Consider the following 20205-nt stretch of genomic DNA (forward strand, 5'->3'; position numbering starts at 1 on the left):
AGGTTCTCAACATGATGGCAGCCAGAGAAACTTAAATTAAAACCACAAGAAGGTTGGGCATGGGCAGCCTCCTCCCTGACTTCTTCTTGCTCACAAAGAATGTGCCTGGAACACATACTCACCGGGAGATAGGATCCCACACGGACTGTGCTGGGTTTATTGACTTTTGCGGGAATCCCTTTCAGGTTCACTGAATGCTACTTTGTTCTGCTTGAGTGCTAGAGTCAGTGACCCTCAGGCGCACCCCAGTTTCCTATACTTCAGACCTCACTGGGAAGGAGTCTGGATTCTTGTGCAAGACAACTGGGGTGCATGCGACCACACTGCCCATGCTGGCTGTAGAGTGGACACACCAGCCGTAGGAACAGATGAACAGCCTGGCTCCCTCTCTCTCTCCTTGTGCTGTAAGTAAACCCTGCTCCCCTTGAGCCTGGTGTGCATGTTGTCTGTTCTCAGTGACCTCGAATCCTGCACTGACCTCTTTCCTGGGTCACGCTTACCTGCCTTTTGACCTTGGCTGCACAGTCTGGCCATCCTGTAAATTGTGAAATGAAAACTATTTCAAAATGGCAAAACCCCAAAACTAAAAGGTCTGACCAACCAAGTAGTCACACAGAGGCAGAGCAATGGGGGTTCTCAACCATTGCTGATGGGAGCATTAACTGGGGCAGTTAATGGGGTTGGAAAAATCATTTGGCATTATCTAGTGTGGTTGAGCATGCACAAACCCTAAAACCCAGCAATTCCATCCCTAAATATCTACCTTAGTGAACTTATTTCAGGTATATATTAGGTGACCTGTATAAAAATGTTCACAGTGGCACTGGCTGTGGAAAAGCCCCAAATGGGCAACAACCCAAAGCCATCAACAGAAAAATGGATAAATAAGATGTAATATATCTTATCTTCTTCTCTAATCTGAAGGGCTATATGTCTGGGCAGCATATCAAAAGGCATGAAGGACTGAAGCATCTCTTAGTTGGGGTCCCCACAAAGGGGGAGGATACCCTGAGGACAGCACTGAGCACGGTCAGGAGTGGAGGCACTTGCAGAAAGACCAGGAACTCCAGAAAGTGGACGCTGCTAAACAGGGGCCTGCGGGGAACATGGTGATGGACGGTGAGCTGCCTCCTCAAGACGAGGCCCCAGGTCTCTCCTTTCTGCCCCCCACCAAGTCTCTCTGATCAAAGATCCCGTGGACCTAATAACCCACATTTGGGCTAGACTTGGATATCTGGATATACTCACCCCTAGCCTCTCAGCTCAACAGCTGACTTTGGGGGTTAGGTGGGTGATACTGAGAGGAGATAGAGGGTTGCCCTGGGGCAGGACCTGGCTTTCAGAAAGAGCTTCTTTACCCTAAGCCCCACCCCTTCTCCTGCCATCAACACTCCCAGGAACCCAGCTCAGATTGGGGTTGTTTTTGGTGATTTCTCAGAGGTCAGAGATCATTTAGGAACCAATCCTCAAGTGAATGCCTTGGCATCTTCACATCTGATCCTGGAGCCTCCTCTGCTGAAATCCTTCAGTGGCTCCCCATCTCTCAGAAGATGCAGCCCACCTCCCCCCCAAGGCTCGCCTGGCCTGTCCACATCTACCTGACTCCCCAGCTTCCTGCCACACTGGCCTCAGTCACGGTGCTCACCTGCCCTGAGCATTGCTTTTGCTCAGCCCTTCCACTTTCCCTCCCTCACCTGCCTGAGGCTCTTACCCAAGAGGCTGTCCCTGTCCCCTGTCACCCCATCCTCTGAACTCTTACCCTGTCTTCTCCATGACACTTAATACAAACCAGTATTATTTATTTCTTTATTTTCTGAAACCAACTGTTAGAACACAAAGCTTGTGTTTTGTTGATTGCTCTATCCCCATAATCTAGAAATAAGTCTTTGCTATATAGGCTCTTGGTGAATATTTGGTAAGCGAGTGAAGAAAGGAAGGAATGTTGAGTTGAGAGGCTGCCTTGAGGGTTCTCAGCAGGGCGAGGTCACCCAAAAGCGGGCCCTCGCTTTGGGATCCCTTGACCAACTAGTCTGTGCCTGGCACCAATTTCTGCTGGCAAGTTAGGGGTCCTGTGGAATGTTTCCCGCGTGCTGCCCAGCCAATCACCAGGCACATCTACATTATACACACATTTTTGTATGTGTGATATATTTCATTACATGTTTTCAAGGTTGTTGTTCTGTTTTGTTTCGTTTTGCTTTGCTTACAAGTTTTTGGCAATAAAGTGAGAAGAGAAATAAAGTTTGGGGGCAGAAGTTCCTCCTTCTGTAGTCTGAACAGTGATGTCTCTGGACAGGATATCGATGGGCAAGGAGGGCTGTAGGCCGTGGTCATCAGGCTGACTGTGTTTCCCACAAATTGCCCACTGAGGCCTGTTCACCCAGAGGACGGCACTGAGCATAATCAGAAGCAGGGGCACCTTCAGGAATATGAGGAGCAGGAAGTGGACGCGGTCAGGCAGGGACCTGTAGGAGGAACACGGTGACTGGCAGGAGTTTCCTCCTCCACAGGAGGCCCAGGCTCTGCCTCTTCCCCACCTGCTATTGTGCTCAGGTCCCATTGCCTCAAAAGTCAGTATCAATGTCCAAGCTGGTTGGTATCAGGGCCGGACAGCCCCGTGCTGAGGGCCACAGACTCCTGTCCTTCAGCTCAAGAGTTGACGCAGCAGATGCAAGAGGATGCAGTGGTGAAGAACGGAGAGGAAGGGAGACCCCCGGAAACAGCTTTCTGAACCCACAGTCCTCAACACTCACAGGAACTCAGCTCCTGCTGGCCCCGACTTCAAGGATGAAATGCCCCCTTTGAGTGAATTCCTCGCTCAAATTCATCTTGACTCACCTTCAATACTGTCATCATGGGAGCAGCTCTTCTGCCGAAACTGTTCAACAACATCAAGCCCCAGGAGTGACCCCCCCAAGTTCAGCTCATTGGCAATCCTCTCACACCCTCGGTCCCAGTACTTAGCACCACCTCAGCTCCTCACCAATGTTGTGTCCCCTCCCCCACACTGGGCCTTTGTTTAAGCTCTCTACCTTCCCAACCCCTTGCCTGGCTCACAGCCTGAGGGGTTGGCTGATGCCTGCCCCTCTCCACTGATGCACTGGGCCCCTCTTGCAAACCCTGTTGGCACCCTGGTTCATGTGCTCTTTGCCTGCTTGAGCTCCGGGCAGCTATGGGTAGTCTTGGACCCGCCAGTGGTTTCCCACCTCCAACTAGCCCATCTCTTTGCCTGAGGGCTCTCTCTAGCTATAGGAGTGTGTGCTTGATGAGCAGAATAGGCCAGAAATGCCACAGAATCCATGGTCCCAAGAGTGACCCTCTCTCTGCCTGCAATATTCTTTCTCCAGATTCTTGCTTGGTTGGCTTTCCTGCTTCCTTCAGGTCTCTGCTCAAATGTCTCTTCATTTGAGAGGCCTTCCTTCATTACTCTAAGAAAATAGCAAAGCCCGCCATCTTCCTCCACCATGAGAATAGATGTATGTGGATCACTACCTCAGCTTTTTCACCACTCAGTGGGAGAGTTCTGAGGGATGTCCTATGTCCTATGTGGTATCTCCCAGGGCACCCAGTGGGACAGAGCCCAGTTGCTAGTGTGATAGCTCCTTTGTCAAAGTTACACTTTGCTGGCTTTTTCCACTTCCCAGCTCCCTCACTATACTTCCTGGGATCACCTCTCCATAAATGAATTGCACGTAAGTCCTTGTCTCAAGATCTGATTTTGAAGAAATTCAGACTGAAACAGTCTCTTGGTTATTTGTTTTCAATGAATCTTGATTCCTTTCATCATGTCCCATAATCTTCCCACATGCCCCATCACTCTATCCTTGACACCTGCTTAATTCTCCTCCGTAGGAATTATTATTAACGGACATCTTTCTTCCATCTATCTATCTATCTATCTATCCATCCATCTGTCATCTATCCATCCATCCATCATCCATCCATCCATCAACTATCCGTATCATCTAATTGTCTTTCTTTCTATCCATCTACCCATTGTCTAAATCCACCCATTTGAATGGGACTTCCTTGAGAGCACAGGCTTGCCTGTTTGTTCTCTGTCACATTCCTAGCATTTACATCAGTTCCTGGCACATAACAAGCAAATTAAATGCTTGTTGAATAAGTGAATAGTTGAGGAAACTTGCATCTAGGAAGCCCCTCCCTAGGGAAGGAGCCAGGCAGTGGTAAAGGACACTGGGACACACGCATGTTACCTTGGTGTTGGCTGGATCTGTGCTCACTACCAGGGACGTTGGAGGTCCCAATGTCACAGAGCTCTTGCTGCTGGAGGCTATCGTGAAGGCTGATGGTGAAAAACAGAGGCCCAGTGCCCGGTGCATGATTCTTCCTAGCTAGGCACCTGTCACCTGCAGGGTTCTGAGTTCACAAAGCAGGGGGAACTCAGGGAAGGGACTGGGCTGGATGTTCCGGGACCACTGTCTCCCCTTTGCCAGACCCAGACCTGGCCAGAGCGTGGCATATCCCCACCCCACGCCATCCCAATCTGCTCTGCAGATGGACAGGTTATAAACCAGGACCAGAGAGCCATCGCCTTCCCCATGAAGCATTTCAGTGTCCCTCATCTCACTGGAAACAGGAGTGTTTGAAAGTTGGCACAAAAGTGAGACCTCAGGTGCCCCCTCTCCAGCCAGTGCAGCCATCCTGCCTGGTCCCCCTTGGCAGAACACCAGAGAGGTCGATTCAAGGAAGGTTGAAGGTGGAGACACGCAGTCTTGTGAGGACAGGAGGGCAGCAGGAGCCCCTTGGGCCTGATAGAAGCACATGTCACAGGACCCTCTGCAGCGACACCAGCCTCAGTCCTCAAGGCCCACAAATATTGTCAGGACCTGGGGCAACAGCAAGGGCTTTGGATGTCACACTCACACTGTCCCTCACACCCTCACTCGCACACATACTCTCTCACACATGCATGCACACACGTGTTCTTTCACACACACACACACACTCCCACCCACCCATATTTCCCACACACTCACACCCACACAGCACGCCCACTGAGTCTCTAAGGCACAAACACTGGGGCTGGCTCTTTTCTCCCGAGCTGAGATTTCCTCAGGTGCTCTGCAGGCATTAATTAGCTCAGATCCCTTCTTCAGGGGCACCGGAGGAAAGTAGGGTCTTACCTGGGAGAAACAAACACTTGAACCTGGAAAAAGAGGTCAGGCAGGAAGCCACTGAGTCCTTCTTCCCGCAGTATTGTCGCGATCCCACATCTGTATTTCCCTGCATCATCTGTAGTGAGGTTCTCCAAGGTCACTGTGAAGGTGAGGTCTGCAGAATGGTCCACGATGGACACACGGCCACTCCGCACCTCTCCCTCAGACCCTCTGGTCTCCACCATCTGGTTCCAAAGTAGCAAGCATGGTTGTCGGCACCAGTATTTGGTAAATGCCTTGTATTTCTCCTCATACCGGCACTGCACGCTCAGGGATCCCCCCTCGGTGCCTGTCACAGTGCTGGGGCCACTCAGAGATGAGAAGCCTGAAAAAGACCATCAGTGCTTTCTTCACCTGAAGAGCCTCGACTGGAGGGGCCTTGAGGGTCAGGTCCCCTGGAAACCCAGAGGTCACCCTAAGGCTCAAGGAAGGAGGGGTCAGGAACCGAGAAGTATGGGTTGTAGGCGGACACAAGGGGGAGGCCTCTGAAGCTCCCTGGTGTGAGATTCTGAGACACAGAGAGCCTGTGTGGGCTCAGCCAACTTAGAAGTGGAGGGAAAGGAAGATTTTGGGTGCCCTCAGATAGGTTCTGGGTCCCCAGACCTGTCAGTACCTAGAGGAAATGGCTGTGTCCATCAATTACCAAGAACTGAATGAAGCCACTGAGTATATTCTGAATAAACAGATGGATGGATGGATGGATGGATGGATGGACAGATGGAATAGAAAACAGGAAGCAAGAATGGGAACAAAGGAAGTCTAGATGAAGCACAGTACTGAGAGCTAGAAGGAAGCCTTCAGCTTCTGGCTATGTCCCCTTCCCAAATGATCACCTGTAGGTCCCAAGCTTATAATCCCTGCTTGTATAGGTGGGACCTCCTGTTCATATGTCTGGGTCATGCTGAAGATGGGAGTCGGCTAGGGGTAGAAAGAGACCATCAGGAAGGGGTTCATTTGGGCTCTGATTCAAGGACATTCACACTCGATGTCCTTCCTGGGACAGAAACCTGTGGTAACACTTGCCATCACCTGACATCTTTAGGGACTCCCTGCTCCACACTGCTCCCTTCCCCACCCCTCGGCAGCCACCCACCAGCCTTGCCATGCCCTGGGCCTCATCTCTAGCTCTTCTGCCAAACCCAAGGTTTTGACATTGCCCTCCCTCCCCCAGTCACCCAGGAAGCTCCAGTATGAAGTGATTCGGACCCAGCCCCCTAAACCCTGTGCTTCCTTCCTGGAGAGCCATGCCGGTCCCAGGAACCCGAGGAGTCCTCATTACGCCAAGGAACAGCTATTGTCTGATCTGTTCTTTTTTTATTATTAAAAAAATGTTTTTATGTTTATTTTATTTTTGAGAAAGAGAGAGACAGAGCACAAGCAGGAGAGGGGCAGACACAGAATCCGAAGCAGGCTCCAGGCTCTGAGCTGTCAGCACAGAGCCCCGACACGGGGCTCGAACCCACAAACCATGAGTTCATGACCTGAGCTGAAATCGACACTTAACCGACTGAGCCACCCAGGCACCCCATTGTCTGATCTGTTCTTAACAAGGAAGGAGGTTAACCCAGGGCAAAAGGACAGGGAGAAATTATTTGGGCAAAATACCCAACTAATTTTTGCTTCCTCATTTTAAATACCTTGCATTTTCTCATTGGATTTCCCAGCAAGCAAGCTCAAGTGGCTCACTGACCTATATTCTACATCACAAGGCTGTCTGCCTCTCCCACCAATAATCTGCAAAGCAGTGGTTCTCAGCAAGGGGTGATACTGCTCCCCCAGGAGACATTTGGGAATGTTTGTAGACATTTTTGGTTGTTCACAACTGGAGGGGTGGAGAGTTGTTCCTGGCATCCAGTGGGCAGAGGCCAGGGATGCCGCTAAACATCCTGAAGCGCACAAGGCAGCCCCTCAACACAGAATGGTCCAGCTCCAATGCCAACAGTGGAGAGGCTGAGGAACCTTGCTCAACGGGGCAAAATGCCCCCAGTCTGAGGCCCTCCCGACGCAGGCTTCCGGCTGGGGGGACTGGGAGCCACAACACTGAACCGTGTGCAGTTGCTGCTGTCCCAGGCTCAGGCTGTGGGGGCGCTGTTCTCTGCGTTTCTGATGGGGTTGGGGACGCTTTAGGACTGGCTTTCCACCTCACCTACTCTTTCAGTTGCTTAAGCCCTAGCCTGCGAGATCTGGAGCTGATTCCTCAGGTCTGGATAAGAAAACATTGTTAGAGATGCTCTGTTACACCTAGACCCTGACCTTGACCCTGAGGCAGCCCGGCATCCCCTCCCCCGCCCCCACCCCCACAACCCTCCTTGTGGTTTTTCTTCCCCACCTTCTCCTTGCTGAAGCGTGAGGGCTCTCTCCTCCTCTGTCTCAGCTACCTCTGGGGTGCTGCACTGCTCCTCCCCGGCCCGGGTTCTCTCTAAGATCCTACAGGACAGTGCTTGCTTTGTACCCATCAAGCCCCAGAGGCTTCCTACAGCTCCAATTGTAAGTCGAAGCCTTTGGTAATCTTAAAAAGAAATAAATATAAAGTAAAAGAGACCTGCCTGTTAAGTGTAATGGCAAGTAACCAGGTAGACAGAGAGAGATTTATCTCCTTTAGAAGCAGGAGGATGGCGTAGCTTGAGGTCTCCACAGGCCCTCTTGTGTATGGCCATCCCGCTGGGCTTGTCTCTGTTGCTGGAAGGTCATTGTCTACAACCCTGGTGAGTGTGTTTTCCTTTTGTCTGGTCTTAGTCTTACTGGTCAACCAGCTTCTGTGCGGCCTCTTGCCATGGGGCAAGGACTTTTGGACTTGGCCTTACAGACCAATTGAATTATAACTCTTATTAAATACAGAAAGTGTCAGGGTCCCTAGGTGGCTCAGTCCATTGGGCATCTGACTTCGGCTCAGGTCATGATCTCATGGCATGTGAGTTCAAGCCCCCTGTGAGTTCAAGCCCCCTGTCAGTCTCTGTGCTAACAGCTTGGAGCCTGGAGCCTGCTTCGGATTCTGTGTCTCCCTCTCTCTCTCTGCCTCTCCCCTCTCTCTCTCTCTCTCTGTCTCAAAAATAAATAAAAACATTAAAAAATTTTTTTAATGTTTTTATTTATTTTTGAGACAGAGAGAGAGACAGAGCATGAGCAGGGGAGGGGCAGAGAGAGAGGGAGACACAGAATCTGAAACAGGCTCCAGGCTCTGAGCTGTCAGCACAGAGCCCGACGTGGGTCTTGAATTCACAGACTGTGAGATCATGACCTGAGCTGAAGTCGGACACTTAACTGACTGAGCCACCCAGGCGCCCCCATTAAAAAAAATTTTTAAACAAAAATAAATAAATACAGAAAATCTCCTAAGTATTATTGAAATAAGTAGGAAAAGAGAACCTTGAATTTCTGGAGGCCACCCTTGAGACTTTAGTTTGGCTTACCAGAATTCAAGAATGAGGCTTTTTTCCCTGAACTCTTCATAATCTAAATGCCAGAGTGATAAACCAAAATGATCCTAATCAGTATGTACTAGTTGAGACTCAGCATAATTTTTTTTTCATCTGGCTGATCACATCAATAAAGGGGGAGGGGTGGGACTGTGTCTTTTCATGCCTGAGGATCACAGGGTCACTATGCAGGACACACATGCTTGATACAGGCCATTTCAGATTTATCTTAGTAAATGTAACAAATTACTTTTAGATCCTGAAATTTGTAATAAAATTACTTTATCTTGATTACCAAAACTGGATGTTTAGAATGTGCATTAGTTTTTAAATTTATTATTATTATCATTATTATTATTTTAAAGTTTATTTATTGAGAGAGAGACCAAGCAAGGGAAGGGCAGAAAGAGAGAGAGAGGGGGAAAGGGAGAGAGAGAGAGAATCCCTAGCAGGTTTTGAGCTTTCAACATGGAGCCCAACATGGGGGCTTGAACCCATGAACTGTGAGATCATGACCTGAGCCGAAATCAAGAGTCCGTCACTTAACTAACTGAACCACCCAGGTGCCCCTAAATTTTTTAAATTAAATAATCTCTGTAAAACAATATTATTTAAAAGTTGGTCAAGTTTTAAAAGTCTAAAGTGTGTTTTTCTGCTCAGCTTTATCATGAAGAGTATCTTTATGTTCTGAGTTTTAGTGTCCTATTTTGGGAGTGATATTTATATTAAAGCTTTAATTTGTTGTTTATTTATTTTGAGACACAGGGAAAGAGCACGAGTGGGGGAGGGGAAGGGAGAGAGAGAGAGAGAGAGAGAGAGAGAGAGAGAGAGAATACCAAGCAGGCTCCATGCTATCAGCACAGAGCCTGACTCAGGGCTCAATCTCACGGGAGTGATATTTTTTAAATTTTTTTTTTTTAACGTTTATTTATTTTTGAGACAGAGAGAGACAGAGCATGAACGGGGGAGGGGCAGAGAGAGAGGGAGACACAGCATCGGAAACAGGCTCCAGGCTCTGAGCCATCAGCCCAGAGCCCGACGCGGGGCTCGAACTCACGGACCGCGAGATCGTGACCTGGCTGAAGTCGGACGCTTAACCGACTGCGCCACCCAGGCGCCCCACGGGAGTGATATTTTTAAGGGTTTTGGTACACCTTGATTAATACAGCTAGAGGTGGGGAAATGGGATTAATGAAATAAAGATTTTTCCTCCTTGGGCTCTGATAGTTAGCGCTGACATCGGATTACTCTGATTTCTAATTGCTACATTTGTGTTTTCACAGGATCAGAGCAAACTGGTGAGTTGTCTTGATTCTTTCCCCTTTTGTAATAAAATATTGTCCTTCCAGTGTTCAAAAACAAAAAAGAGAGAGAGAAACATCGTTTATGGGAACTCTCAGACAAGGATGGACAAGTCCCCAGCAGTGTCACCATCCAGCAGCTCACAGTGCAGGGCCCCTGGGGCCAGCCCAGACCTGTTGGAGGCACAGAACCCCCCATGGGGGGTGCGTCAGCACCTGGGATACATGAACAGCTATTCACAAGGAGGCTTATGTAGTAAGTGACCATTGTATTATTTTTAAAAAGTGATGACCTTGAATATAAGTGTTATAAGAAGAGCAGTGATCTTGGCAATAAACATATTCTCTTTGAACCTTGGTTGCCTTGCATGAATTGGTCTAGGGTAAATTATTTGCCTGTCTCTGCATCATGGTCTCTTGTTTTCATAGGATTGCAATAAAAATTGGATCAGATTATGGGGAAAACCGGGTGAACACATCATTTAGCCCAATTAGTATTAGTTCTCTGCTCCCCTCGCCCTGGCCTGGTGCATAAGACAGTATTCCTGGGGTGTCTGGGTGGTTCAGTCTGTTGAGCGTCCAACTCTTGATCTCAGCTCAGGTCTTAATCTCACACTTGTAAATTCAAACCTCACACCCAGCGTGGAGCCTACTTAAAAAAAAAAAACAGACAGGGGGTGCCTGGGTGGCTCAGTTTGTGAAGTGTCCAGCTCTTGATTTCAGCTCAGGTCATGATCTCACGGTTTGTGGGTTCAAGCCCCATGTCGGGTCCTGCACTGGCAGCATGAAGCCTGTTTGGGATTCTGTCTCCCTCTCTCTCTGCCTTTCCTCCACGTCTGTTCTCTCTCTCTCTCTCTCTCTCTCAAAAATAAATAAATAAATAAACATTTTTTTAAAAAACAGCCTGCTTGATTTTCAAAATGGTGGTCATCAGGATTAAAGTAGCCAATTTCTTTAGGGCTCGGTACGTGCTCACCTGTGGGAAGCATCTTACCATCAACTCCTCTTCCTCTTCGTCTGGGTGAGGTTTTTCCGAGCTCACCCCCTCCTCTCTTTGCTTGTGTCTTCATCTCTTCCCTTCCCCATCACCAACCTTGCCCCACACTATTGTCCCCCAGACCTGCCCAGCCCCGCTCACCTGGGACAGAGAGCAGCAGCAAAGCCGATGGCAGCCACATGGCCCCGTCCCTCTGGGTGTCTCTCTTGCTGCAGCTGGAACCCCTCATCCAGGGGCCGCTCACCACATCCCCCTCTTCTGCATTTCTTGGCATTTCTCTGCTTCCTTCTTCAGCCTCTTGGTTCTGTTCTCAGGACTGGTCAGAAAATGGGGGAAGCGAGGGGCTCAGGGCATCACGTGACCAGTCGATTACTTGCTAAAGTTTTCCTCAGAAACATTTGAATGCACGGTTCTGGTTTCTGCTTCCTGTGAGGATAACACCCTTAGCATGACTCCACCACAGCCAACACACCCGCCTGCCACAGCAGGGAAGGGCCCAGCTGACTTCCTTCTAGATTTTCCGAGCAAGCCCTTCCCTCTACGAATAGCAAATGTCCTGTGGCTGGCATGGCTGGCGGGTACAGGCATGACGAAGCCTCCTCTGGACAAGACCAGCCGTTTGCAGGGCCCAGTGCAAAATGAAAACACCTTTGTCCTAGAATCACCAACCATTTCGAGCAGGCAGGACAACAGAGCATTAAATCAAGCCCTTCTCAGCGGGGCACGGTGTGACCACAGAGGGGCCCCCCGTGAAGCTGGCTTCGTCTCCTGCTCTTGGTGGAGCGGAGTGTGAGGCTGGGGCCACCTTTGGTGTGGGCTCTCCTCTTGTCAGTCCCCAGCTCTTGGTCTGGCCTCACCAGACCCCAGAGGCCTTGAATGGGCTCCTGCCTTGATCACATGCTCCCGACCAGCCCCCTTCGCTCTGGCACCGAGCCATCCTCAAGCCTCCCCTTTAACCTGGTTAAATGAGCCGCCAAGCTTCCCACGGACAGAAAAGTTTTCAATATCTCAAACGGCAACTCGGGTGCACCTGGCCGGCATTATGCCCCATGACAGGAAACAGCCAGGGAGGACTTAGCAAGGCAGATGCCGATTTGGAATGTCTTATCCACGAACCCAGACTCACGTAAATGGAAAAGTCTAAAATTCTGGGATCCTGTTGTCAAGCATCTCTTAACTGGCTGTTTCAGTAAATAAAGAAACAGCCTGCTGGTTCGTTTCTTGCTGCAGAGGGAGATCTCATGTATTCCGAGGTTTTGTGCGTGTGCGTGCACGGATGCGCGCGTGTGTGTGTGTGTGTGTGTGTGTGAGGGCGCGCACCTCCCCCTCCCGACGTGTTCAACGATGACACAGAACAGACAGAGCTAGGGAGGGAGGAGTTTACCAGAAGCAGAAGAATTTTCAATTTGTGAACTTCCATTTACTTGGGCTCCGCGGCTCCCGCTCAGACCCTTGGGGGTGGGGGTGGGGTGGCTACGCGACCTCCTGTGTCCTTTCCTTTGCCAGGAGGGCAAGACTCTCCTCCCGGAGAGAAGAACATGGTTGTTGTCATTGCATGCCTCCTGTCCTTCGTCACCTCGATGGGGGGGAGGGGGGTCAACCAAAAGCCACCCTGACTTTGGACACACCATAAAAAGACCATTCCTTTCCTCACTAGTCCTTGTGACATTTTGTCTGCAAGTTTTCATTTTCTTTCCAACATGCCCTTAAAGAAAATTGTTCCTCCTCAGGTGGGATTTGTGAAATGCCCTGGAAGGTTCCATGTCGCTATTTATTCGCTGTGCAACCTTAGGCGAGCCACATGATTGCTCTCAGCCCAGGATTCAAACTCACCCCCTCCTTCCCAGCTCACACAGCCTGGATGCAGCTGGCAGCAGGGAGGCATGTGTGTGCAAATGTGTGCATCTCTCTTTTGGCCTCCGAAAGTGGCTCTGTCTGCAATTGGTCTGGGCCATTCAGACAGGCTGCTTAGGGACAGGCCTGTCCTTTCTGTGACTGTCATCTGCCTGTGAGAGACCAGTCTTCCTCCACTGCCCTCTTGACACCAGCGGCCCTTTAAGGGCAGAGCCTCGGAGCCGCTCACGGCTCTGGGAACTAAGGGAAGAGTCGCCTGCTCTTTAGTCTCCCTGCAAGAGCCCCGGTGGGGCGAGGCAGACTCAGGGGGCACTGCTTACCACTTCTCCCTTGGGAGGCAGTGCCTGAGTCTGTGAAGGGGACAGTTCAGAGCTACAGACTTTCCCAGAAAGGCACACTTGGTATCCTCATCCTGGACAAGGTACCTGCTGTGCACAGGACTGTATCAGTTAGCTTTTTCTAGGTGATGCTGCTATAACAAAACTCCCAAATCTCAGAATGCTGGAGCCATGAAGGCCATTCTCTCACTCGTCTTACATGTCTGTAGTGGGCCCCATTTGCTTGGGGACCCAGCCTGAAGGAGCAGCCCTTGTCTGTGACAGGAAGAGGGAAGCAATAGAGTGGCTCCTAGAGGAGCCACTCAGAGAGGTACATGCCTCTTAGGCTCCTCCTTCATGGACCACAGCACGTCACATGGCCATGCCTGATGTCAACGGGACGGAGTCGCATAATCCCGTCCAGGGAGAGGAGGCAGGAATAGCAAACCTACTACCAGAAGCTTCTATGAGCTGGCAGTTCATCCCTGGCACACAGGCTTCATGGCTCCCTGCTGGTCTCAGGTCAAAGCAGGAAGAGGCTGCAGGGTGCACTCAGCCACCCTGTGTGTTTCTTTCTTCAGCTACAGACAGGACACTTGGCCATATGCAAAGGACACGGCAGTGCACAGGAACTGGCTTTTACCCAGAAGCCCAGAGGACCCTCCAGAAAGCCTCGGTGACAGCACCAAGGAGGGGCTTGCCAGGGAGAATTGACAGTCACTCTGACAGTAGAAGCCCCGTTTTAACCTCACACATTCAATGCCTGCATCGTCCTCATGGTAACTGTGAAGGTTGGGTCCCAAAGATGGTCGTAGATGAACACTTGGTCTCTGGCTGCCACCGCCTCTGGCCCCAAAGTCTTCACAATCTTCCTTGGCCGATGACACGGTTCTTGGCATCAGTAATGGTTAAAATGTGTTGGATTCCTCGTCATGCCTACAGGGCACACTTAGAGATTCTCCCACCATGGTGCCCATCACGTGTGAGGACTGCTCATGGGCCAGCAATCTGAAGAAGGAGAAAGACTAGGTCCCAGCTCCCCACAGAGGCAGGTCTGGGGTGACAGCTGGGGTGCAGGTCCCCTCAAAGCCCCTGAAGAGCCATTCCCCTGTGGCTGGAGGAGGCGGCAGCTGGAAAGACAAGGGTCACTCAGGGCTGGGGTCAGGACACAAGAGTCAGGAGCAGGCCTGTCATGTTTGAGGAATCACATGGAGGCATGCGAAGCTGCTGAGGAGCATATGGAGGTCAGAGAACTGGAAGGTTGCTTAGTCTGCAAATGTTCAGTCCATCGATGGTGACAGGCACTCACTTAAGAATAGTGGGCAGAACAGGGGCGCCTGGGTGGCGCAGTCGGTTAAGCGTCCGACTTCAGCCAGGTCACGATCTCGCGGCCCGTGAGTTCGAGCCCCGCGTCGGGCTCTGGGCTGATGGCTCAGAGCCTGGAGCCTGTTTCCGGTTCTGTGTCTCCCTCTCTCTCTCTGCCCCTCCCCCGTTCATGCTCTGTCTCTCTCTGTCCCAAAAAATAAATAAACGTTGAAAAAAAAAATTAAAAAAAAAAAAAGAATAGTGGGCAGAACAGTGGGCAGGTGGAGGCATGGTTAGATTCTGGACATTGATATTTTGAAGAAAGAGCAGCAGGATAGCTTAAAACTTTTTTGATGCTTATTTATGTTTTGAGAGAGAGAGAGAGAGAGAGAGAGAGAGAGAGAGATAGGGTGAGAGCAGGGGAGGAGCAGAGAGAGAAGGAGACACAGACCCGAAGCAGGCTCCGGGCTCCCAGCTGTCAGCATAGAGCCCGACACAGGGCTCGAACCCAGGCAACATGACATCGTGACCTGAGCTGAAGTTGACGCCCAACCGACTGAGCCACCCAGGCGCCCAGAACAGCAGGATATCTTAACAGATTAGATATGAGCAAGAGAGGAATCAGGGGCCACTCCTAAGTTCAAGGCTGAGCACCTGGGGGTTTGGGAATGCAATGAACCAAAATGGGCAAAGCTGGGTTTGCAGGAAGAACAGATTCTGGTTTGGAATTGAAGGTGTCTGTTAGTCACCTGCCATGGACTGCGTGTCTGTGTCCTCCCCCAAATTCATATGTCGAAGCCCTAATCAGGGGTAATGCCAAGGACCCACCCATTGACAAGTCTTTCCAAGTGTCTAGAATAACAGTGGAGGAGATTTTGGGGGTCCTTACCTGCATTCCACAGATCAGAGAGTGCTGAGATGAAAAGCTGAGCCTAGCATGGTGTCTGACCCCGCCTCCACACCCATGTCCGCCCCCACCCCCACCACTCTGCCCCAGCCTCACCCCATGTGGGATTTGATGTCCTACACCCAGCCACCACCCATGGAGATGCTCTTCTCACCCCTTTTGGGTTCTGCCACCCCAGCCTGGGCTGACCCTCAGTGGGGAGGGCTTCCTCAGCCGGCTTGGACCCTGACACCCATGCTGAGATGCCTCTCACTTGGATGCCCTCCGCACTTGCCTGGACTCCCAGCCCCCTCAATACCATCTGATTTTGAACAACACATTAAAACTATCTCTGGACTCTGTGCCCTAAAAGACGAAGACTTCTGCATCTCACCCATGGCCCACCGTCCTCTTCCCAGTGCTGATTTTCTCAGAATGGTGTTCTTTGCATCTATGACACTTACACTCTCTTCTGTAATCGTTCCCACCATTGCTTAGGGGTTTTATGCTTAGGGTAAAACACTCATTGCTGACCACAGCTTCTTTTTTTTCACTATTTAACTTCACCCTTTGTTGGCAGACTTTGATCATGATGTATATTTTCTATTTTGAAAGGGCTCATGGGTGCTGTATTTCATAAGGTCTTGCATTCACGAGACAGTTGTCAGAGCATTCCGGAATATTCTGTCATTTGCTCAGAACATATAGATTCTCCTTCACTGTGTGTTGGGATGCAGTGTTGTTATGAAGCAAGAGTATTTCTGTCACACACCATGTGATCCTTCTGGTACGACCTTCTGATGTGATCATCGTTTCTGATACCAGCCCAGATGATTCTGTTTTATCCACAAGGTTCGGTAACTTCATACCATTCTGGGTGTGGATCATCTGTATCAGTTCCTTTCCTGGGTCCCCGGGTGGGCTTTCAATGACAGCCTGAAAGATCTCTGTGTTTCCACATAGTTTTTAATTCAATTCAATTATGTTTACTTTGGGTTTCTCTTTTCTCCTCCAAGTGAATAGCCGACGTACATTTGTGGCATCACCTCTCTGTCTCCTGTACCAATGTCTGCCTCTCCACACGTTATACTGTGTTCACGTAAATGTCGCTTCAGGAAATATCCACAAGGCACCACGTCTGTGCGTTTTCAGGTACGATTGCCTTTGGGTTTTGTGGTTCTTTCCCTGATTCTTTCTTTCCAGCAACATTGGCTCCTTCTCTTCCGCTCCTTTTCTTTCCCGAGGTCAGCCTGCTGGCTCTCCATCACGCTATCTTGTACTTCACTCTCTTTACATTTCTAGAATCCTCCTGTTGTCTATCACTTCCTTGAGACTGAGTAGAACTATTTATGTGCTGATTTTTCTATGTTTCTTTGGACATATCTTTTCATGAAGTCTGTTCTTTAGTTTGCTTTGTCTTTATATTCTTTTTTTCACTTATAAGCTTTTTTTTAATTAAAACATTTTTTAATGTTTATTTTTGAGAGAGAGAGGTACAGAGTGCAAACAGGGAGGGGCAGAGAGAGAGGGAGACACAGAATCTGAAGCAGGCTCCAGGCTCCAAGCTGTCAGCACAGAGCCTGATGTGGGACTTGAGCTCACGAGCCACGAGATTATGACTTGAGCCAGAGTCGGCCACTTAACCAACTGAGCCACTCAGGCACCCCTCACTTATAAGCTTTTGAAGGTGCTTTTCCCCTTTTGAATAAAAGTTGGTATTTGCCAAAGTCTAGTGTGAGGAGGGAGGAGTCTGGGAGAGTCTTCAAGCTGGAGCAGGTGATGGCCTGGAACCTTCCCCTTGTGCTGAGGGCAGGTGTCCTGTTGGTTCTCAGCTCACCCAGCATCACCTACCCAGTGGCTGTCTGCTTGGCTGCCTAGAACCACTCCTTCTCCCCTGTCTCATTCACCCCCACCCCCACATCATTCTCCACTGCCTGGGGACCCAGGTCATGTGCAATCAATATGCCAAGTCTGCCAATCAGAGCGTAAAGATAAAAAATTGACAACACCCAATGTTGGGGATGGGGGATGGCCGTTTATTGTCACATTCAGACAAGGGTAGAAATGTTCCCAGCCTCTTTGGTAATATCCACCAAAATTGGGAAAATGTACAAACCACTAACACAGCTATTTTTTATAAGAATGGCCCTGTAGGTATATTCATAAATGTGCATCAAGCCACATATGCAAGGAGATTTGCTACACAATTGCATGTAGTTGCAAAGTACCCAAAACAACTGAAATGCCTGTCATGAGTGAAACAAGTTTTTTCTTTAATTTATTTAATTTTTATTTTTTGAGAGACAGAGAGAGACAGACAGAGCATGAGTGGGGAGGGGCAGAGAGAGAGAGACGGAGACACAGAAGCCAAAGCAGGCTCTGAGCCATCAGCACAGAGCCCAACACGGGGCTCGAACTCATAAACCGTGATATCATGATCTAAGCCACAGTCGGATGCTTAATCGACTGAGCCACCCAGGTGCCCCTGAAGCAATTAAATAAATCATGGTATGTAGCTGTCATGGAATACTATGAAGCCATTGCAAACAAAAATCTATAGATACTGATACGGAATGATTTTCAAAATACATTCAGTGAAAATAAGCAAGATGTAGAACAAGGTGTGTGATTTTTCTTTGAAGGAGGGAAAGAATATATGCACAAATACATGCTTTAGATGCATAGGATTTCTCCAAAGGACATGGACACACACACACACACACGCACACACACACACACACACACACACACATGTTACAGTCCTTGCCTTCGGTAGGGAAGTAGGGTAGAAGTCAGAACACACTGTTTTATTCTACATTTTGTATACTTTTAAAATTTCTCTTATATGGATCCTGAGAAACTTAACAAAAGACCATGGGGAAGGGGAAAGGGAAAAAAAAGAGAAGGAGGGAAGCAAACCGTTAAGAGACTTAAAAACTGAGGATGCACTGAGGGTTGATGGGGAGTGGGAGAGAGGGGAAAGTGGGTGATGGGCATTGAGGAGGGCACCTGTTGGGATGAGCACTGGGTGTTGTATGGAAACCAATTTGACAATAAATTTCATATTAAAAAATAAAATAAAATAAAATTTCTTTTTCTAAAAATCCACAATATAAAAGTTGGCCTATCTGCTCACTTTTCCACTAGCTCCCTCTTGCTGAGGAGATGCCAGTGGTGCATGAGGGAAGTGTACTTCCCTGGGTCAATGGTCACTTGGACCCACGGTCATCTCCAACTCTCCTAATCCCACACCAGCCTGTGTCTGCATTGACTTGCCTGAGTTCCTCCGTGTGTATTTAGAAGCCAGAGCTGGTTCATTGAATTAAGAAGATGCAGATCATGACCTGCTGCATGAGGAGGCACAACCACCCACGTGGGTGGGCAGGTAGGTAGCTCCCTCCATAGCCACACTCCCACTTTAGGGACATGAACCACCCAGGGACAGGGACATTTTAATGAAAGGCGTAGTTTCAATACACCCACACGATGGAAGCAGAGTCACAACATTTATTGTTTACAGATCCAGGGGAGAGCCTGAAGAAGGGCAGTCCCCCATCCCGGACCACGAACAATCAGGAGACTGAGAGCAGGAGACTGAGAGCCCCTGTGACTTACAAGGGGGTCGGGGAAGAGGTCACTGATTTTTCACAGAATGAAATCCAAGTGGTTAATTTAAAAGGTGCCCCAGAAAAAGCAAAGAGGGAACTTATGGAAGAATTCTAAGCTTGGGTCCTTCTCTGAATTTCCAGATTTCGGGTGTGAACAGGGATGCCATTCTGTAAAACGCCTGGGAGCAACTCAGAAACACAACAGGTCATTTTTCTCAAAAATTGTTTTACTCCCCCCATATGGTCATGGAGAATGTGTGCATTTTCTGATTGATGGACACAAGGTTCTTCTTCAGCTCTGATCCAGCGGTTTGAACAAAGATGGTGCATCTACTCAGATCAGCATCTGGACACCAGGACCTCACGTAGGTCTCCCACGTTGGGCCATAGTGACATTGCATGGTCACTTGCAGAGGAAAGGAGAAGGAAGGAAATAATGAAGAAAAGAAAAAAATTAACGAAGTAGAAAGGAAATATAAAATAGAGAAGATCTGGGGCACGTGGGTGTCTCAGTTGGTTAAGACTCCGACTTCAGTTCAGGTCATGATCTCACAGTTTGTGAGTTCAAGCCACATGTTGGGCTCTGTGCTGACAGCTCAGAGCCTGGAGCCTGCTTGCAATTCTGTGTTTCCCTCTCTCACTGCCCCTCCCCTGCTCGTGCTCTGTCTCTCTATCTCTCTCAAAAATAAATAAACATTAAAAAAATAGAGAAGACCAAAAAAGCCAACATTGTTTTGTAAAAAAAAACCCAAAACCCTCGCAAGACGTTGGTGATAAAAGGAGAGGTCTGAATAATTGATGCCAGGCCTAAAAAGGTATATCACACAATACCCTGCACATTTTAAAAAGAAAGATAAAAATGGGATGTGATAATAAAAAGATATCTAAACAAGTTTATGCCAATAAACTTGTTTCTAGCAAAATAAACAAATTTCTAGCAAAAGTAATGTGATATACTAAAATAGGCGCAAATAGAAAACCTGAATAGTCTTACTATTCAAATGAACCAAATCCTTCCTTTTTTTAAGTTTTTACTTATTGATTGATTTTTGAGATAGAGGGAGAACACAAACAGGGGAGGGCCAGAGAGAGAGAGAGAGAGAGAGAGAGAGAGGGAGACCCAGGATCTGAAGCAGGCTCCAGGCTCTGAGCTGTCAGCACAGAACCCAGTGCAGGGCTTGAACTCACCAACCATGAGAACATGACCTGAGCCGAAGTCGGATGCTTAACTGGCTGAGCCACACGGGCGTCCTGAGACTAGCATGCTCTTAATAGCAAAACGTGACAAGGGCAGTGCAAAAAAAAAAAAAAAAAAAAAAAAAAAGTAAAAGAAATATAGGC

General features: G+C 49.0%; 1 protein-coding gene across 1 annotated transcript; it reads right to left on the reverse strand.

Annotated features, from left to right (window-relative positions):
- Nucleotides 1–1794: 1794 nt before the first annotated feature.
- On the reverse strand, nucleotides 1795–11292 carry LOC115500384 (protein CD300H-like). The gene is made up of 3 exons (XM_030294739.1): nucleotides 11036–11292; nucleotides 5148–5505; nucleotides 1795–2465 (listed from the first exon to the last, which is right to left on the reverse strand). The coding sequence occupies exons 1-3, from the start codon at nucleotides 11166–11168 to the stop codon at nucleotides 2204–2206; spliced, it is 753 nt and encodes a 250-aa protein (XP_030150599.1). The 5' UTR covers nucleotides 11169–11292; the 3' UTR covers nucleotides 1795–2203.
- Between the last annotated feature and the right edge of the window lie 8913 nt (nucleotides 11293–20205).

This window comes from Lynx canadensis, chromosome E1, assembly GCF_007474595.2.
Source record: "Lynx canadensis isolate LIC74 chromosome E1, mLynCan4.pri.v2, whole genome shotgun sequence".
Taxonomy (NCBI): Eukaryota; Metazoa; Chordata; class Mammalia; order Carnivora; family Felidae; genus Lynx; species Lynx canadensis.